General features: G+C 40.9%; 1 protein-coding gene across 2 annotated transcripts in view; it reads left to right on the forward strand.

Moving 5' to 3' along the window:
- The window catches only part of GALNT18 (polypeptide N-acetylgalactosaminyltransferase 18), a 369,938-nt gene that overhangs the window by 284,088 nt on the left and 65,600 nt on the right, over positions 1 to 20,250 (forward strand). For both annotated transcript variants that reach the window (XM_081013763.1, XM_081013762.1), the window contains exons 5-6: positions 4,357 to 4,554; positions 6,369 to 6,483. In XM_081013763.1, the coding sequence (XP_080869889.1) occupies positions 4,357 to 4,554; positions 6,369 to 6,483 (313 nt within the window). The remainder of the gene's footprint in view (positions 1 to 4,356; positions 4,555 to 6,368; positions 6,484 to 20,250) is intronic.

The raw sequence follows: 20,250 nt of genomic DNA on the forward strand, positions 1-20,250 counted from the left end.
TCATCCCATTACAGTGGTGGTGCTCTGCAGAAACAGTGAGCCAGCAACTAGTATCATTTTGGTACACACAGCAATTTATCTCACTTTTCACATACAATTCCTGCATTTAGGAAGGTATAATAGGATAAGCTAACATGCTCAGTTATCTGTTCAGTTTCCTTGAGTGTAAGGAGGGGAATTTTTTTTTAAGCCAAGTGGTTCATAATGTAGTCAGAGTCTAAAAACATTTAAGGGGGTTGTAAAACATGGCCTTAAACTTTGAAATCTTTTAAAAATGAAGGCATCTGTAGTCTTAATATTCCTGTGTGGTCAGATAATGTCAGTGAAGGGATCTTATCTGTACACACAAAAGGAACAGGGACAGAAGTCCCCCGGAGATATGAATAGGAAAACAATTTTGGATAGATAAGTTCAATCCATTTCCTGAACAGAGAATTCCAGCAAAAGAAAATTGAGGTGGGGTTTGCAGGTTGGCTGTGTATAGCTAAGAAGCAAGCGTTTTTAAGGTGGATACAGTAGAAAGGACTCTGTATTACCACCTGTTCCTTTTGATCCCAGTCCCTGCTGCTTTATACTGTTGAACAGCAGTATGCTCTGTTCCATCTTTCTGCCCTGCTGATCCAAACCTTAAATAGCCTTCTAAACAAACACACATGCAAACCAAATTACGAAGGGAACACAAAATATATAAGCTTCCTTGAATATAAACTTCCTTGGCATTATCTTGCCACTGTGGCATAATCCTAAAGGCCAGGAAAGTAAGTTGTTTGGCCTTTATGGGTCATTCAGACTGGTGCTTTTGTTGTGCATCTTGATTTGGTTCTGTTCTTAAAATAGGAACAAGGAACGGCACACTCTTAGGACCACTCTTCACCTTTCTCCAAGACTATGCCATGTGCCAAATGGGCGTAATGTTCATCAGTGGCACCAGTGACATAACTGCTGCAATTAATTCTGCATTCATAGAACCATCTTGCTGCGAGACTATAGTTAATTAAAATTGGAGACCTTGCTTACCTCAGCAATGAGCACAACATTGGCTAGGGTTACTAGTAAGAAGGTTTTTGCAATCTACACCCATTTTTTTGTTATTACATGCATAACTCTATGAGAAAATGGAGCATACCCTATTCACTGGTATGCAGGGCTTGATTGCTGGATGGCAGCCAAAATGTCTAGTTCTAAGTTGGATGATCTTGAAGTCCTCAGTCTTCTACTTTTTCTTCATTTGTGTGTGCCAGGGGTAGAAGGTGTCCCTAAGCAATCGATTGACATAAAGCATGTGCAGAAATATCCAGTTAATATGCAACAGACCCATCTTATTGCGTGGTTTATGATTAAAGTTAGTTATAGCTTTCTATCGAAAGCACATCAAAGTGCAAGTAGATAAATAGCTCTGGCGGGAAGGTAAACGGCGTTTCCGTGTGCTGCTCTGGTTTGCCAGAAGCGGCTTAGTCATGCTGGCCACATGACCCGGAAGCTGTATGCCAGCTCCCTCGGCCAATAAAGCAAGATGAGCACCGCAACCCCAGAGTTGGTCACGACTGGACCTAATGGTCAGGGGTCCCTTTACCTTTTTAAGGTGCAAAATGTCCATCAATAAATCAGTATGGGCATTTCTTTAGAAAATAGCGGGTGTTCAAATGGAAAGTGGATTCAGATAATGACTCAAATCAGTAATGTTCTGTTTGGTTACTGAAACCAGTTTCACCTGATTAGACAATGCTTTGGGTTTTTATTTTTAAAGGTGGGGGACTGAGTTTAAATTCCCCTTTTTGCTTTGTGGCTTTATGCCGAAACCACTGTAATTTTGGCTGTGGCTCAGGTCAGGTATTGAGTGCCATGTGATCACCCACATGAGATCAGGGTGCTGTGGCAGGGTTTTGTGGAGTTGTTATTTCATGGAGCCCCAGGAAAATGAAATTGCACCAGTGGTAGCACTGGATTGGCTCTGCTGATGTGTTTGCACCACACCAACATTGCCACTTCACCCCTCTCTTTCTTGGTAAGCAGCAGTGATGCATTTGACTGAAGGTCAGGGAAGCACCAATGTCCCACTAAATCACCCACCCCTGCTGCTGTTGCCTAGAACTTGGTTGCAGACCAAGATTGACGGGCTGGTTCCTCCACCTCCAGCTGAAGATAAGCTCTGCACAACCCAGACTCTTAATATTTGCCTCTCAGTGCATATAACCCCAAATATGCCTTGTGACATGGAAAAGTAAATATCAGAAGAAGGAACCTGTGTTGGAGCACATTGCCACATATTTGCATGTGGAATTCTGGGAATGCCCAGAATTGTTAGTATAAAAAAAAGGAAATGGGGGCAACAGTGGTTCAAAATCAGTGCTGTTCTAGCTAAAACTGCAATTAATCTCTTCAAGAAAGATTCTGATAATTGTTCTACTGTGAAACTAATTCAACATATTTTAAAAGCTGCCAAATTAGTAATTATTAAAATCTGGAAATCATCACAACTTTCCAATAGCAAACTGTGATATGTTAAGCAATGGGGTGTGTTATAAATGGAGAAAGCAGCAGGTCAGGCACAAATAGTTCTCCTCTTAGGAGAATCATTGCAGGGCTTAACCGATTCTTACTATAATTGGGGAGGGGGGGTTATAATCTCTATCAGAACAAATGAGACCATATCATCTGTTAGCTGACAACATTTTTCTTAAGAATCCCTAGCTGGCTGAGAAAGGACAAGGTCTATGAGTACGTTTTAAGTGCCATTTCCTCATGATGGAGGGCAATAACTATTTTTCAACCCAAGAACTAACCCAGCCATTTCAATTGTGCTCACATGAATGAACCCACCATGCCGTGCAGACAGTCATAGATATAGAGGCCACAGCTTCTGTGGTTGCTGCATCACAACTATAGGTATGAAGATCCTGGAAATGGTTGTTGGTTATATCAGTGGTTGCTTCCCACATGCCTTTTCACAGAAGGATATACCTTATGCTTTCAGGGAATTAGCCACAGATCACAGGGCATAACTTTTCTGGAAGGGTTCTCCCCCCCCCCCCCAGGCACTGTCCAATGTAATTACCTATTCTACTCATTAGTGGCTTTAATTATAGTGTATGTCAAAGATTCATGCTTCAGGAAAAACCCGTTACATAATAAGTAATATTCCTTTGCTGCTGGAGATTTGCTGAAGTTCGCTGTTCAGTATTTCATATCTTCAGTGTCTGATAGTGCCTGCTTATTAATTTATTTAAATCTATCTAGACCAGTCTTCATCCAAACATATTCCAGGTGGTGTACAACGGGCATGCATAAAACTGCTCATGCCAGATGCAATAAAATGGAAGCAAGAATCAACATTCACAACGAATTAGCATCAATAAAACTTTCAAACTATAATGCAGAGTAAACACAACCATTTAAAATGCCTGGGCAAAAAATAAAATAAAAAATAACCAGTGCTGGAAATACTGTAATGTCAACTGCTTCTAATTATTTGGCTGCCTCACCTGGCCAATTACTAAAACATGCTAAATTAAGATTATGTTTTGTTTTCTGATTTCAATCTTGATAGAAGAAGATTCTTTGAAAGGGTAGAAGCCTTTCTTAGTACAGCTCTGTTCTTGCTGATATCCTTGATCGTTTGACAGCTGTAAGCTGTAAGGATAATTGTCACCAATATGAAAGTCCTAATCTCTTCTTATCACTGAGGCAAGAAAGTAACAGGGAAACATGATAAATGGTAAAACTGTTGTGTGTAGGAGCTCTAAAGATCTTAAGTGAAGTTAAAGGATCCCACTGACATCAGTAGAAGTTCAGAGTAGGCGGAGAGGAGAGAGGGAGAAGGAAGAGCTATGAGTAGGAGGGGCTCCTTTTCCCATCCTCTTGACCTCAACAAACCTGCTGCACCTGGAACTGGGTGTGGAAAGTGCAGCTGAATGGGACACAGCTGTGGGCAGCCTAAAGAAATACCATCCACCTTGTCCTGTCCATAAAAAAGAAAGTCTAGAGTGAGATACCAGGGTGTTTCTAGGAACTTTTCTTGTTGTGAGACTTTTGTGGGTGAGTTGAGAGTTTGGACCCCGGGTGAGAACCAGGAAGCTGAGAGGAATGGTGTGTCAGAAGGAACATGAATTGCTATAGATTTTTATATATTTAAAACTTTGCATTAATGGAACATCTTTATATGTAACTGTATTTTTATAATATTTTGTTAAAGTTGACTGTTGCTGCTTCAGTTTTTTTGTAAACCGCTTAGAGAAATTTTTAATATACTAAGTCGTATAGAAATTTAAAATAAAATGAAGGAAGAAAATAGGAATTAAGCTGATGATTATAACTCTTGGAACAATCTGATTGTCTTCTCTTCCCCGCCCCCCTTAGGGCTGAACCGGTACTAACCAGAATCAAGGAAAACAGAAAAAGAGTCATTTCGCCATCATTTGATAACATCAAATATGACAATTTTGAAATAGAAGAGTATCCTCTGTCTGCACAAGGGTTTGATTGGGAATTATGGTGCCGATATTTAAACCCACCCAAGTCATGGTGGAAGTTGGAAAACACAACTGCTCCTATAAGGTAAAACATTTAAATGTGAGTCTTGCTGAGAAACAGCCACAAGAGAGGGCTATTGCCTTCATATCCTGCTTGAGGGCCTCCTGTAGGCATCTAGTATTGGTAGACCCAGTACAGGATGCAGGACTAGGTAGGCATTTGGTCTCTTCTTACATTAAAAAAAATAAATCAAATTATGCAGGTGGATTTGGGGGTCATTTGGTTAAACCCCTGTGGCCAACGGCCCACCCACAGTGGGGCATTTTCAGTTCCAATAAAATACTGTTTTTATGTAACAATGACAAATTACAGAGCTGCTGTCACTATTTATACAGTCACTGGCACACTGTAATGGAAGGCCATGGCTGGTTGTAAAAAAGGCTGAAATATGCAGGTTTGCAGCAAAAGCAAGCCTGTTTCTCTTGAGGATATATTTGGGAAATCTGCCATGCTGTGAAGAGTGTACTTTCATTCCCCACCCTCCACCCCCATGCATAGCACTGATGTCTTGATGCAACATAATGAGGAATGATTGGCATTTTCTTCATCATGAAGTTCACAAGGAACAGCTTCCCCTAGTTCTAAGCTGACACTTTGTTATCATCTGTACAAGCAGGGAAGGGAGATTTCAGGGGTGTGATTTAATTTTTTTTAAAAAAAATTTACGATCACATCAGGAGCAGATGCCTCAGTTTATCACAGCTTGATTATCATTGTCTTGATGAATGCAAAATGGTGTATCCTGTTCTATAACAACCCCCTGTCCCCTTTAATTAGCATCCTGTTGTCCCCAGTGCACTTCTTTTGCTCACATAATGGCACAAGTGACATTTTTCTATTTGCCAGCCTGCATGACAAAGCAAGAGTAGGGCTAAAGACAGATTAATTGTTCCATTCTCAGCCACTTTATAAATACAGTTCAAATGCCATTGAAGACTAGCCAGACAAGAGGCCAAAAGATGCAATGCCTAGGTCTTCCTGAACATTTCCTCCCCTTGTTGCATGGCAGTATCTGGAGTCATTACATTGAATTGAGTGGCTGAGTCCAATGAACGATGGAGCGAGCCACACTTCAGACAAGCATTAAAAAATGTTCTCTGAAACCGTGGCAACATCAGGATATATCACACAGTAGCCCTGTGCAGCTAACATATGTGGTGATAACAAAGCATCAAGGCATGTGCTGGCTGTCCCTGTCCCATCCATGCATTTCCTAAAAGCTGCCGATAGCTTTTGGTGAATGTGCAGCCAATGGGTACAATGCTGCTTGTCTCCATTCATGCATTGATATCTCCACAAATGTAATCTTAACTGGACTAAAGAAACCCATTTGAGCAGCCCAGTTCTACATGGAGTCCTCATGACTGCAAAAAGTTTGCAATGCATTTTATTTTATTAGTTACAAATGTCTTAGCCTGGACACTATTTGTAGGAGACATCATAGTAGGTCCATGTAAACTATTTTGAGGTTCTCTGAGGATAAACAGGACAGCCATGTAATCAAGGAATGTATTGGTTACTTGAGGGGCCACAATTAATACCTTAGTGTGGATGCTTCAGTAATAGCACTAAAATACCAGGTTCCTGCCAGTACCCGAGATGAATAAGTTGCTCACGGCTTCGGTCAGCTTTGGTCCAGTCCAGAAGAAAATTCAGCTTATTTCTGAGTGAAAGCCAGATCTTTGTTAATTTATCCCACTATTGGAGGTGGGACTGAATAAGACACACAAATTTTATGGTTGGGGAATTTACCTTAAATGAGGCATACCTGAAATTCACTCAACTGACTAAATTCCAGTGTTTTAATATTTGCTGCTGTTTTTTTTTTTCCTGTCTAGGAGCCCTGCACTAATTGGATGCTTCATAGTAGACAGAGAATATTTCCAAGAGATTGGTCTGCTAGATGAAGGCATGGAGGTCTATGGAGGTGAAAACGTAGAACTTGGGATCAGGGTAAGAAACCATCGGGAACCAACTAGCAGATTTTAGATGAGGAAAAAGTAATAGATGATGAAGTCAGAATTGGAAACACACAAAAAGATTGGATTCTGAGTCTCAAAAATCAGATATAGTCGTACCTTGGATCTCAAACACCTTGGCTCCCGAACAAATTGGCTCCCAAACAATTGAAACCCAGAAGTGAGTGTTCTGGTTTTGGAATGATTTCCGGAAGCTGAATGTTTAGCATGGCTTCCACGGCTTCCAATTGGCTGCAGGACGCTCCTGCAGCCAATTGGAAACTACGCCTTGGTTTTTGAATGGTTCCAGGAGTTGAACATACTCCCGGAATGCATTCTGTTCAAGAACCAAGGTACAAATGTATTGGATGAAAATAATATATTGTTGAGTAGTATCTTACATATCTTGAATATATAAGCTCTTCCTCAGCTTCAATTAATTAATAATCAAACAGATAAGAGAACAGCTTTTTGTACTGGTTTACTGTTCATCAAAAATTATATTGAATCTTGGCTACGGTCTTCTAATTTATGTAATAAGCCCAATATTACTCCTTAATTGATCAATAAATAACTTTCCCTTGGCAGGAGTACAAACATTGATTGCTTTACCGCTATGAAAAATAATATGTTTTAAGTTAATAAGATTATCAATCAGTAACTTTTATTTTATTTTTACCATGCTGTAATACAGAAGAAAAGTATCTGAAACCTTGGTGCTGTCTCAGCATGTCAGAGAGACTAGTTAATTTGTGCTTTTGGTTCCTGTTCAAAAGCTTTCTGGATATTTTTCCCCCCCAGTCCATTACTGCATAATTGTAATGAAGGTGTTTTGCATTTTCCCATCATACTTTTTATAACTTGATATAAGTGTAAAATCATATTAGATATTTGCCAATAGGGCGACTATCAATGTATTTATCAAAAGTACTGTGTTGAATCCAGAGTTGCCTTTCCGTGAATTGAAGTCCCCACCTCACCAATGGACCCAAATTTGTGCCCCTGTGCAAGCAGGGTAGGGAGCAGGGTACCTGGTCATGTGCTTCTCTGTCCTGAATCTTGCAACATTCAGCTTCATTGGATGTCCATGACTTCTTCTTGTGTTATGACAGAGAAGTAAAAACCGACTACCTTAGAAGCATGTGGAAAACATAAATAAGAGAAAGGACATAAACAATGCTGAGTGTTAAGTACTGTAAAATGATATTGTAAAATTGTTTAAATATTTTAAAGTTTTGCTGAACAAATGAACCTTGGATAAGATTCATCTCCCTCTTTTAATTAAAGTTTTGTTGGTAGCAAGAGCAGCACCCTCCAGACACATCTGTTTGTTTAAACACAGTTGAGCCACTTTAGAAGCCGATAAAATATGAGACAGATGTGCTCTTCCTTCTCAGCATAGGCTGTACATATTTATAGAATACTGAGTCTGTATAATCATACAATTTTCATTCCACTCAATGCCATTAGTTTATTAGCAACAATCTATGTGATTTATGTTTCTCATTTCAGTCTCTCTAACTCCTTCCAAAAAATGTAATACTATTGGGTTTTTAGAGGGCCAGCTGATTTTTAGAGCAAGTGAAAGTATCCTAGAGAAGACAGCTGGATTGGTTTGAGCCACTTTACAAAAATAGATTTATGAACTATGCCATGCACAGCTTAACAGCACACAGCTCTTATTTGCCTTCTGTGGCTTTTTAGGTCATCGACACAGAGCATGCATGGTGTAGCCACAATCCAGAAGGACGTGATACGTCCCACACCAGAGGCAAATGCTCAGTCATTTAGCAGCCATTCACTTCCAGAAATGTCTTGGGAGCCACACAATGTGACATGCTGTGTTTTTACTTGCAAGGCATTCCAGGAAATGTAGCTGGTGGGAAGTTGTGAGTAACATAGGGGTAGTGGTAGAGTAACATAGGGGTAGTGGTAGAGACAATGAAAAACCTTCATAATGCTAGGTAGTATTAGAGGCAGCACTTTCTCCCCAAATACTAGTCTCATGTCCTGCTTTCCAGCTTTTTGTAGGCCTCTGGGCGTTTGGCTACATGGGCGTTTGGCTGCATCCACCAGGGCTCATTTTATTACTTTAAATTTATGTTCCCCACCCCGACATGTTTTTCCCCCAGGGAGCGTCATTTCTCCCCTATCTGCCCAACAAATGGTTGACAAAGAAATTTTCAGAATGCTTGGCTCAGCTCTACCCAAAGCATAGTTTGAACCCCACAACTTCAGACTAGTCTCTGAACTGGAATGGAATCCAGCATGGCTTACACTCCCTGGATTGCAGACCCTATTATAAAGGCAAAGAGAAATATTTATAAATAAGTGGTAAAGAAAACTACTTCAAGTACAACATTGAGGCTACAAAATGTACTACAGATGCTTTCATTTCACTCTCTCCCATTTCAACTTTTCCCTCTCACTTGTCAAAGATAAAGCATTACTGCATCAGAAGAAAGGGCAAGTTCCTCACAGTGTTACATTACAGACAAGAGATGGGAGCTTCCTCTGTAGCTCCTACTAGAGGGTCGGGAGTCATGAGACCACCCCTATAAGCTGGTTTCTCTGCTTGAACTTGTGCACTGTGCTTGAAGATAGATAGTGCTTTGATTTTGAGCTGACTGACTTCCAGTTTCTTTACACTGGCAAGGAGTTTGATCAACATCTACCCATGAGGCTTTCCTAATAATTTGCATGACAGAATATGGCCCCAAAGCTCTCAAGTAATATGCTAGCCAGTCAGCTCGGCTTATCCTATGCCAAAGTTAACGGCTGAAGATCACACTGATGGACAGGGCTAGAGAAAAGCTCAAGCCTTTGTGTAATTGAAATTTTGGGGTGTGCTGGATCACTTAAATAAAACCCAATATTGCTTTCATTTCCCAACATTTTTTTTCTTGCTCTCTCCAGAGAAGCCCAACCTGACCTACATAAAAATACTTTCATCTTTAAAGCACAACGGTGTGCAGTGGTGTAGCATATGTTATGTAACATCTAGCCTGACCAAAAAAAAATTCCAGCTGCATCAAAACAAAATTTCAACTCTGTATTGAACAGAAAATTTTAGCAGTGTGCCACCAACACTTCATAATTCAGAACTAATCTAAATACCAGGATTGATGAATATTTATAAGGTGACTGTTAAAAAGAAGCATAACATCAGAGATGCTAGATAATGCAGATGTATATTGCCATCTTTTTCCTCAGCAAAGTTTTTCTTCCTTCTTTGTTTCTCATGAGCAAAGGGCATTATTCCAATTCATGTGTGAAAGAGGTCCAAGTGTGGGCCAGTGTGGTATAATGGTTAGAGTGTTGGACCCATGACCTGGGAGACTAGGGTTCAAGTCCCCACTCGGCCCACTGAATGACCTTAGCCTGATCACCATCTCTCAGCCTAACCTACCGTGAGTATTGTTGTGAGGATAAATGTGAGCTGAGAGGGGATTTGAACCGCAGTACACACCACCTTCAGCTCCTTGCAGGAAAAAGTGGTATATAAATGTAGTAAATGAAGAAGATTTATTGCTCAGATAAATCTTGGCGTCCAGCATAGCTTCTGCTGGGCCCCGGCACTTCAAGGATCACATTCCAAAGCCTCTGAGCAAACGTAGAGATCAGCAGCGGTAAAAGAAAAGCTGCAAAACTCAGTGCTTTCTTCCAGTGTGCTTAAATAAAGTCCACTCAGGATATTAGCAGCTAGAAGCAGTTTTTTATTTACAGCAAACTATCCATTGTCGAACAGCATCGTGAAAACATGTCCACTCTCCTCAAAATCGAAAGTAGAGAGACAGAACAAAGGGTTTAGACTCTCGGATATGACGCAGAATCTCCCCCCCTCCCCACAGTAGGCAGGGCGTACACTCTGAGCTGTTTAACCCTGTAAGCTCAGGTTCTCCTCACAGTAAATGCTATGAAAATACTTTTAAGATACATTTATATTAGAGGCCAGGAACTGGAGACACCTGGGTCAAACACAGCCTACATTGCTATCCTTAAAGGCTAAAGCACAGGTGGCCATCCTGTGGTACACTGATTTGGCCGAATTTCCTGAAGATGCCCCATCGTTCTTTCCCATCAGAGTTCCTTCCTTCCTACATCCTCCTTATTTTTCTTGCCTTGTAAAACCCTCTGTAAAGTTATTTGACAGTCACCACTTCCAGCCTTGCGGAGCTTACTTCTTAGTAAGAACAGAATCGGAAATTGCATGGAAGTGGGAATTCTAATTTGAGAGAACCTTGATGAGAATTGAAATAGGGCTATCTTCATTCCATATTAGTTCAGACAGAACACTTTTGGCTTTGACTCTATAGCTGCTGCTCATCATCACCTCTGTCTCCACCAAGTGACGTGCAACTCAACAGCTGGGGTGGGGGAGTTTCCCCACCCTTGGACTGAAGAGGGAGGAGTAAGTAACATTTGTGACAACAGCAGACTAATTTCAAGGAGTTAGTTTGAATTTCTCACTCACATCCCAAAATGGTCTTCCAGGAACATAGTTGCCACCCAAGTAGTTAGATCATGATGTACCAAAATTAATGAGCACTGAGAAACAGCACCACGATTAATATTATATCTGATGTTCCATAAATAACAAAACAGGAGATCTAAAACTGAGCAGGTAGCCAATTAGTAAAGATAGGGCCCTAAACACATCATTTAGAGTTTCTGGGTGATAGTACATTCCTGGAATACATTAAAGAATTTCCATTCACTTGAAAATCCCTTCACTAGCAGGCATGGGTCTTTTAAAATTTAGCAATTGTCAAATGCCACCTAGAATAATATATTGAAATAGTCTCATTAACCATCCATTGCATGTATGTGTCTTTTTTTAATGACATGGAATAATGCTTCCTGGAGTCCACAGACTATTTAAAAAGAGGTGTTCTTTAAGACAGTCTTCAGAGCTAGACTAGATTACAGATGTATGACAATCTGATACATAAGTGGCTACTAAACACAATCAAAATTGATTGCATTTATTGCTTCGTAAGTATTGTTGGGATTGTGCTTGTGGTTTATCTGAGGTAAATTATCTCTTTGCCAGTTTCACCCATGTGCTAGTCTTTAAAGCCCCAAACACTCTGCCTAGGTTGTTCTCAGCGTAGGGTATCATTGCTAAAGGCATTTTTTGTTGTCGGCTATGCTCATATTTTATGTCATTTATTCAAGATGACGGATCAGATTCCACCAGTGCAAAGCACAAAAGCTTCGCAAGGCAGGCACCAGACTGCCAACAGTGTCTGTGACCTAATGATTCAATGCAAGGAGCTAAAGGAATAGTGACACTGGGAGCTAGACATGAGATTGCCTGATAGGTTGTCAACAAAGAAAAAAAGTCGCTCCATGGCCTCACTAGTAAAAAGTTTGGAAACTATTGTGCCAATTGCAATGCCCCTGATTATAAACATGCAACTAATTATAAGTAGCATAGTCTGTGATCATCATTATTCAGTATGGGTTTTTTGTGATGGTTGATGAATTAGTCACAAGCATAATCACAGATCTTGCTTCTTTAAAGATCTAAAGTAGCTTGTATTAGGGACTTGCTGCAATCAGGGCAGACAAGGCCCTGCTCACCTTGCTGTTGCCTCTACCTATAGCTTCTCATGCCCAAGGCAAAGCTTGATACTTCCCAAGGGGTACAAGGAAACAGATGGCAAGGCTGTGTGCACAAACAAGGCTCATGAGTGCTCAGACCAAGCCCTGGCTTGGGTAGTGCAGCCTCATCATCTCCATTTGCTGTGCCACTCTGCAAACAATAACCTTGCTTTCTATGCAGTGTCACAGAATACATGGCGCATCTTCTGTAGTGCAGCCATTGATGCAACTGTTTTAAGATCAGGGCGGCAGAAAGGTATAACTTTGTGGAACATTGCGGTGGGTGATGAGCATTCTCCCTGCATGTGATGGGGAACTGAATTAATCTACCTCACCATGGGCTCCCATGGATCCAGAGCTTGATTAGAGCATATCCACATAAAATCCAGTACTCATGAGCCCAATGAGCTCAATGCTCCCGCCCCTAAATCTGAGAATTAGCCCTACAGTTTGAGCTAATTGCACATTGGATTTTACATGTGTACATTCTACTAAAAACTTAAAGCCACTCATAACTGTACAATATGGTCTGAAGGAGAACAAGACTCCCTAGTGGCTGAGCTGGGTGTGAAGGTTCAGTATCAGTCCTCATCACTTGTAGGGAGAAGGTAAAGGAATCAGATATTTTTTTCTTGAGGAAGATCATCTGCAAAATCATCCCTCTCTACCATGTCACTAGATATATTTTCCTTCCACTGAATTGTTTTAACAGCATTTGAGTTCTGAATTTCTCTTGTACTGTGTAGCAGTGTGTTGAAGCAATTTGTAGTCGCAGTGCAGAAAACAGCCTCCTGTGCTATAATTTTTCCATGCTACGCAAATGATATTTGTCTTTACAAAACATTTTGCAGACTTATGGCATCAATAGCTTGGAGCATTTATGAATAATAATTAATGTATGATGTATGCATCAAATATATTATTTATGATTGCATAATTATAGCACACGTTGTAGACAGCTTTGATTACTGTTATTTCTAGTTTATGAAAATGAGGTTATCGTTGGCCTCTAAACATGCAAACAAGAGAATTCAAATAACCATAAAATTAGTTGTGTGCAAGTTTTAGTATGTCAAAGAAAAGCAGCATACCCGGATCTTAAGTAGAATTTAATGGAAAGAAAGTATGCTGCAAAACACTGCTTATATAAATAAATAATCAGATATTTAAGCAAAACAATAACAGCAGCCCTGTCACCTATAAATTATTACTTGCACAACAGGGTCTTGTCCTCTGCCCAGTAAATGAGATCCATTTGTAGAGGACTTGAAAAGGATCTTGGTAACCAATGCCTTTTCCATTAAGAAAGGATGGGATATTTCTCCTTCATACATCTCGTTCAGGCATAGGCAAACTCAGCCCTCCAGATGTTGTGGGACTTCAAGTCCCATCATCCCTAGTTAACAGGACCAGTGGTCAGGGATGATGGGAATTGGAGTCCCAAAACAGCTGGAGGGCCAAGTTTGCCTATGCCTGGTCTTGTTTCCAGTATGTGGGGATGAGGCGGAGTCCTCCCAAATACCCTCTGAAAATTACCCTCCAAGTAGGGCCAGAACCACCGCAAAGCAGTGCCATCCACCCCTAACTCAGACAGCCACTCCAGAAAGATATAATGGTTGATGGTATAGAAAGCTGCTGGGAGGTTGAGGAGAATTAACAGGGATACATTTCCCCTGTTTTTCTCCCAACAGAGGTAATCATACAGGGCAACTAAAGCAGTTTCTGTGCCAAAACTGGGCCTGAGCCCCAACTGAAATGGATCTGGAAAATCAGTTACCTCCTAGAGTGCGTGGATCTAGAGTGTGTGGATCTGGTCCATGATCACCCACTCAAGAACTTTCCCAAAGAAGAGGATGTTGTCAAATGGCCCATTGTTACTTAGATTTTCCAAAACCAGGGAGGGTTTCTTGAGGACTGCTTTTACTGCTGACTCCTTCAAGCAGGCAGGGACCATCCCTTCTTCTAGGGAGGCATTAATCACCTCCCTGGCCCAGCCAGCTGTACCCTCCCTGATGCAGATAGAGATAGGTAGCCGTGTTGGTCTGCCATAGTCAAAATAAAAAAAATCCTTCCAGTAGCACCTTTAAGACCGACTAAGTTAGTTCTTGGTATGAGCTTTCGTGTGCAAGCACACTTCTTCAGATACCCTTCTTCAGATAACCTCCCTGATGGTTTTTATCAGCCAAGAGAGTCAAGGGTCTAGAGCAGGCATGGCCAAACTTGGCCCTCCAGATGTTTTGGGACTACAAGTCCCATCACCCCTAGTTAACAGGACTAGTGGTCAGGGATGATGGGAATTGGAGTCCCAAAACAGCTGGAGGGCCAAGTTTGGCCATGCCTGGTCTAGAGCACAAGAGGTCATCCTAACCGATCCAAGCACCTTGTCCACATCCTCAAGCCTTACTAACTGAAACTTATTCAACAGGACTTGGCAGAATAAAGATCCCAGTGGATGCAAGCATTATATCCTCCAAAAGCTTTGCAAACAAGTCACAGCAAGCTACCGTCAGTTCTGCCACCACCTGGAAAATCTCTGCAGGATGGCACAATGAGGATGCCTTCACTGCCACTAGGTTTGATGGCATTCAAACTGAGTTTTCCTCTACCTGTGTTTGTTCTGTCTCCCTGCTTGTTTTCTTGCCCTAAGCTCTGGAGTATACCAGGGAGTCAAGCAGGCTCCACAACGTGGAAGAGACTCTGGTGCGATTGTGTCAAAGGCCCTAGCCGTTCAGATGTTCCAGGTCTCAACCAGGGCTCCGAAAGGAATGCCAGTCATATCAGCCAGAAAATCCCCCAGAGGCGTCTGGAAATCATCAAGGACAGACTATCCTAATAGGTCCCCTGGCTCTGCTGCGGGGGAAAGGTGTTGAAAGCCTAAATCTCAACAGAGAGTGATCAGACCATGAGAAGGGACTGATGTCAATATCTCTCATGTTCAGATCACCCTCTTCCTGCTCATTTTAGAAAGCAAGGTCCAGAGTGTGGTCTGCCACATGTGTTAGGCGGGTGAAATCTTGGGACAGCCTCATGGTCATCATGGTAGCCATGAAATCCTGAGCCACCCCAGAGCCAGTTGCCTTGGCATGGGTGTTGAAGTCCCCCAGAACCAGCAGTCTGTCTCTGAGACTGAGGGAAAGTTTCACAGCTATTTCACAAATACCTTTTGACTCCAGTTCAAAGGTCTATAACAGTTACAGGATAATGAGCAGGAGACTTTTACCTAGCATGCTGGTAAAAGGGGAACAGTTTCACCTGCATAATTTTGTCTCTTAAAGAAGAAATGGCAGCCCTATGTAGTGTGGTTGACTTGTCCAAACATTACTTTGGACTTGGCTGAAGTAAGATATACAGTATGTTCTTTATACGAGCAGAATAATTGCAAAAGCCCTTTATATACAGAACGTTGTGGGCTCTCCTGCCTGTAGTACTTGGGGGATGTGATTTCAAGATTATTGTCATTTTGCCAAAAAACAACCCTATTTTGAAAATGGAGCAGGATTATTTCCCTCTATATCACTGTGTTTCCAACTTTATCTCAGCCTGCATAAAGTTGTGGCTCATCCCATTGGTCTCTGTCAAACCTCCAGTAACATAATTTTCTCCTCTTCCCTTTTCTCTGCAAATGTCTCAACAGTCTTCCTGCAGCTGCAGCATGTATAATTGCACATATAGGCAGCATTACCGGCTGCACTTTGAATCATCCTTATGATCGCTCTATTTTAGAGGAAGCACGTGTGCTATTTACAAGTCCCACAGAAAAGAAAAGATGATCAACGCAACACCAATAGATACTGGTGCAAAAGTTGCTTTGACCCACAATAGCCACTCTCAGTATTTTGGCCATTTCATTTGCACATGCTGAACTAGTGCACTGCTGCTTTATTGAAGGAAATTTCTGCTTTGAGTATTATAGCCAGAGAAACAAGTGTTGGAGATAACATACAACCTTTTTCTTCTTCTTACATCTATATTCTGCCTTTCTTCCACCATTGAGCCCAATGCAGCATGCACATGACCCATTCAAGCACTGACCAGACCCAGACTTGCTTAGCTTCAGCAAGTTAGTGGAATTGTGTGCCCTCAATCCATACCCTGGGACTCAACCTTTATCCCTTTTGATGAAAAGGATATGTTACTCAGGGGTCATGGATGACACTGTGGGCAGGCAGAATAGGTTTTGTAACAATTTAACTAGGAAATACATGCAGCAAACTGTTGATGAGACCATTTCCTAGATAAACTAGGAATATAGCTGAACATGGCATCACCTAACTGCTTAATATTCCAAGAGGTTTGTAGCATTCTTCCCTGCCATCAAACACTTCTTTTTCTCTTTGACATGCCATAGTGCCTCCTTTAGTATGCTCTGTCATTGATCATCAGTGAATAGGCCCTAACCTGCAAGAAGTCACATCGCCCTAACTTCAATTTGTTGCAGTCATTAATGGGTTTTTAAGAGAAGAGAAGCATACCAAGAAGGAAGGGGAAACAATAGGCATAAATGGCAAAAAAAAAAAAATACTTTAAAAGATGAGTCCCTGCTGCAAATCGAACTAAAGGTTACTCCTGTATTTAAAAGCACGGAAAACTGTTGTCCTGGAGTTTCTTAAGCCAAGGTTGACATACTCTGCTGACGGTACTAAAATTGCCAACTGTTCATTTCTCCAGCCATAGTGTGTTCCTGCTGTGTCTTTGGGGTTTTTTGTTTAGCTTCTTATCAACCGATATGGGCCACTTGTATTGCCAGTTGCAGACAAAAGGTGGCATACCTGGCTTCATATGTTCTTATGGTGGCCAATTTTTGGATAAAATTAGCAGAGGGAAGAGAAACAATTCGAAAATGGAAGTTTTGTTTTCCACAGAACAACTGAGTGTGTGCCCATTTGCTTGAATGTTTGGCGGTGCAGGGGTGTTCTGTGCCCTCTCCTTTAAAATTGTGCCTCTTACTCTGTGATTCATTACTAAGACCAGCCACAAAGAGCTGTTTTTGTCACTACCAGAAGATTGCTGACACAACAGAGCACCCAGGGGGTGAGAGGGACACTTAGAAGGCCAGAAACCAATAGCATGAAAAAATGAACAGTTGTGGTCACCTAGTTCCTCCTTTTGACATATACTTGGCAATAGAATGACTTAAGTATCCATTATTCTTCTGTGTCTTGTGGGAAGAAGGATGTAATGTAAAACAATTGAGTGACGCTTTGTGCCTTTAGTGACCTTTGAAATGTGTTATTGCTTAGTAACATAGTCCATGGTGGAATTTACTACAATTATGAGCAGCAACACCCCAAGCCCACAACATACGTAGTTTAACCATGCATGGTAGAAGCTTTATGGCTCATGAAGCAAAGCGCAAAATTAATCCCTTCAGAACAAACGCAGTATGAAAAGTACATAATGAAGCAATTAGCTAAAAGTAGGAGGGGCAGAAAGAATGTAATATTAAACAGCTTGTTCCCGTAAGTTCCTTTTTAACTAAGGATGTCTTGCTGGCATCTATTCAGTAATTGATTATGACTATAAGATTATTAATGGGCTTTAAAGATCAAAACAAATGGTCTGAAAGTTGTTTGTTTCTGTTACAGAAGTCAGTGTAGCTTGATAAAAGGGCACTGAATTCCTATTGCTTAGAAATAGATTTTACTTAGGAATATTTTCCTAAACATTTATATACCACCTTCCGTCCTGTTTGGATTTCAGGATAGTGTGCAATCAAAATTTATGTTGCAGTAGCAAATATTGTACTAAAACAGCGAATACAACAGCAATATTTATAATAATAATAGCCTGTCCTTCACAGGGTACACTTGTTAGGGTAGATTTCAGTGGGCAGCACCTGCTTCAGTCTCTGCCTAACCCAGATGGATTTTCTAATTTAGAAAATATGTGCATTGGGGGAAAAACAGTACTGCAGTGTTTCTCCCAGTGTAAGCCAAGATGAGCACAGCTGAGCATACTTTACCTATTGGTAGCTAATGCTGACAGTGGCCACACTACTGGCTCCACTAATATTTACATTCATCTTTAATTCCCACTCTATCCTTTCAGGGCACTTTACAGTTTTCAGCCGTGTAGTGTAGGACTAGGACCTGGGAGACTAGGGTTCTAGTCCCCATGTGACCATGAAGCTCAGTGTGTGACCTTGGGCCAGTCACAGCCTCTCAGTCTGACCTACATCACAGGGTTGTTGCAAGGATGGAATGGAGGAGGGAGAACTGCACACCACCTTGAGCTCCTTGGAGGAGAGTTGGGATATAAATGAAGTTGTGTTATTCTGTGTCATTGGCCAATCCAGCCCAAGTCCTGATGTGCTTGACTTGCAGCTGCTCTCCAGGGTTTCGTGCAACGAACTTTCCCTGTCCTGCTACTTCTATAAACTACACATGCCTGGAATTGAACCTGGGACTTTGGGCATACTTTGGGCTCTTTCCTCCTGTATTAATCATCCTTAAACTCTCTTGTAAGGTACAGCCATGTTACAAGTCACTAGCCTCCATATTACAAGGGGGGCTAGTGACTTGACCAAGGTCAAGTCTGCTTGATGAGCTCATGATTGGTTGGCTGATAATCCTTAAGTCACTATGCTGTACTACACTCAAAATCTAATAGAAGCTGTTTTAGTATACACATCATGTATAGCTATTTTAAACTTTTCATCATGTAAGTTAAATATAACAAAAGGACAATGTTTCCCCTTTAGAATGGAAAAGCCCTAAGCGTTTACTTCTAATTTTTTTCAGCACGCCGGATGCATTTAGGCCAATATTTGTAAAACATTCATCACATTTTCAACAGAGGCTGGGACATTTCCTCTTATAAGTAATTAGATTGGGTTTTGAATCAGCTCTGCACAACCAGCTTCTTCTATCAGCCCTTGTCTTGACAGCTCCTGCTTAACATTTAAGATTTTAAGTGAATTCACGCTCCTTGAAGCAGTGTAATTAATAAGACTTCAGAAATAGAACAAAGACTGACAGTGTTTAGACAAGAAAGGGAAGACCAATAGGTTTGATTAATTGGAGTTTACTCAGAAACTGGATAATTGCTGTTTACAAACCATATTAAAGCATGTGTTCAATCAGGCTGGGGTGAGTGTGTGTTTAAAAAAAAACCATATGCAGCTTCATTTTGTAGTTAAATTACGGAATTAATAATGAAATCAAAGAGACTGTGAAGGAGCATCTTAAATGTCACCTCCTGTTTCTAACTCATTAAAATGTTCAGTTGTTTTTAAATGTAAAGCTCTTTTTCCCCTTTTAGTCTCATGCCATAGTTGAGCTTTGCACTTTGTTGGTCTTTAAGGCATCATCTGTGCTTTAGTGGCAACATAATTCTCAGGCAGCATGTGCTATACCTGCCTGACCCCACCCCCCTTGCGAATGGCCTGACAAAATAAAAGAATAATCTAATTCACTAATGAAAGACCAACAGGGTTGTAGGAAGGACAGGGGAAAAGAAAACCTCTACTGTCATATCTTCCAAGCTGCAATTAGTTGGTGACTGTAAAAATGAAGATTGCCTATTTTTTCAGAACAGATATAGCAAAGCTGTTTAAAAGTATAGTGTTTCTACAGTAAAAAATACTGTTTATTGGTTATCTTAAAACCAAATTTTCCAATATGTATCACATTGTGACATAGGATATATATTCATACAGAAGAGTCAATTTCTTCAGTTCAGTTCCACATTTTCCCCTCAGTGTGTTTGCTCTGTCCAGAGCTCCTTTCTTCTTGAAACCTGGTAAACTAGGAGAATTTCTAAAACTAATTCCCGAACTATGAAATGTTCCATTTGCCACAGATTTTTATTCCTTCAGTTCATTTGTATTATTTGGCCACTCCAAGTTGCCAACAAGTGAAGTGTGTTGATAAAATACTGCCCCCCAAAAGAGGGACAATTACAAAATCCTGTCTGTCAAACTTATCCTTGAATCACAAAAGTTTTGTGTTGCAGGCTTTGTTTCCAGAGCAGAGCCGATAAAGTTTGAAACTAGAAATATGTTCCTTACATTTTTTTTTTTTAGGTCTGCATGTACTTTTTATTTTGTCAAAGTTTGTGTTCTTTTTCATTCTCTTCATTTGAACTAGACTTTTTTTTTGGAGGGAGGCCTTCTTACCTCTACCAGCTTCTTTGACTCTGCTGGAATCCTTTGTGT

This window comes from Podarcis pityusensis (genome assembly GCF_964106645.2).
Source record: "Podarcis pityusensis genome assembly, chromosome: 1".
Taxonomy (NCBI): Eukaryota; Metazoa; Chordata; class Lepidosauria; order Squamata; family Lacertidae; genus Podarcis; species Podarcis pityusensis.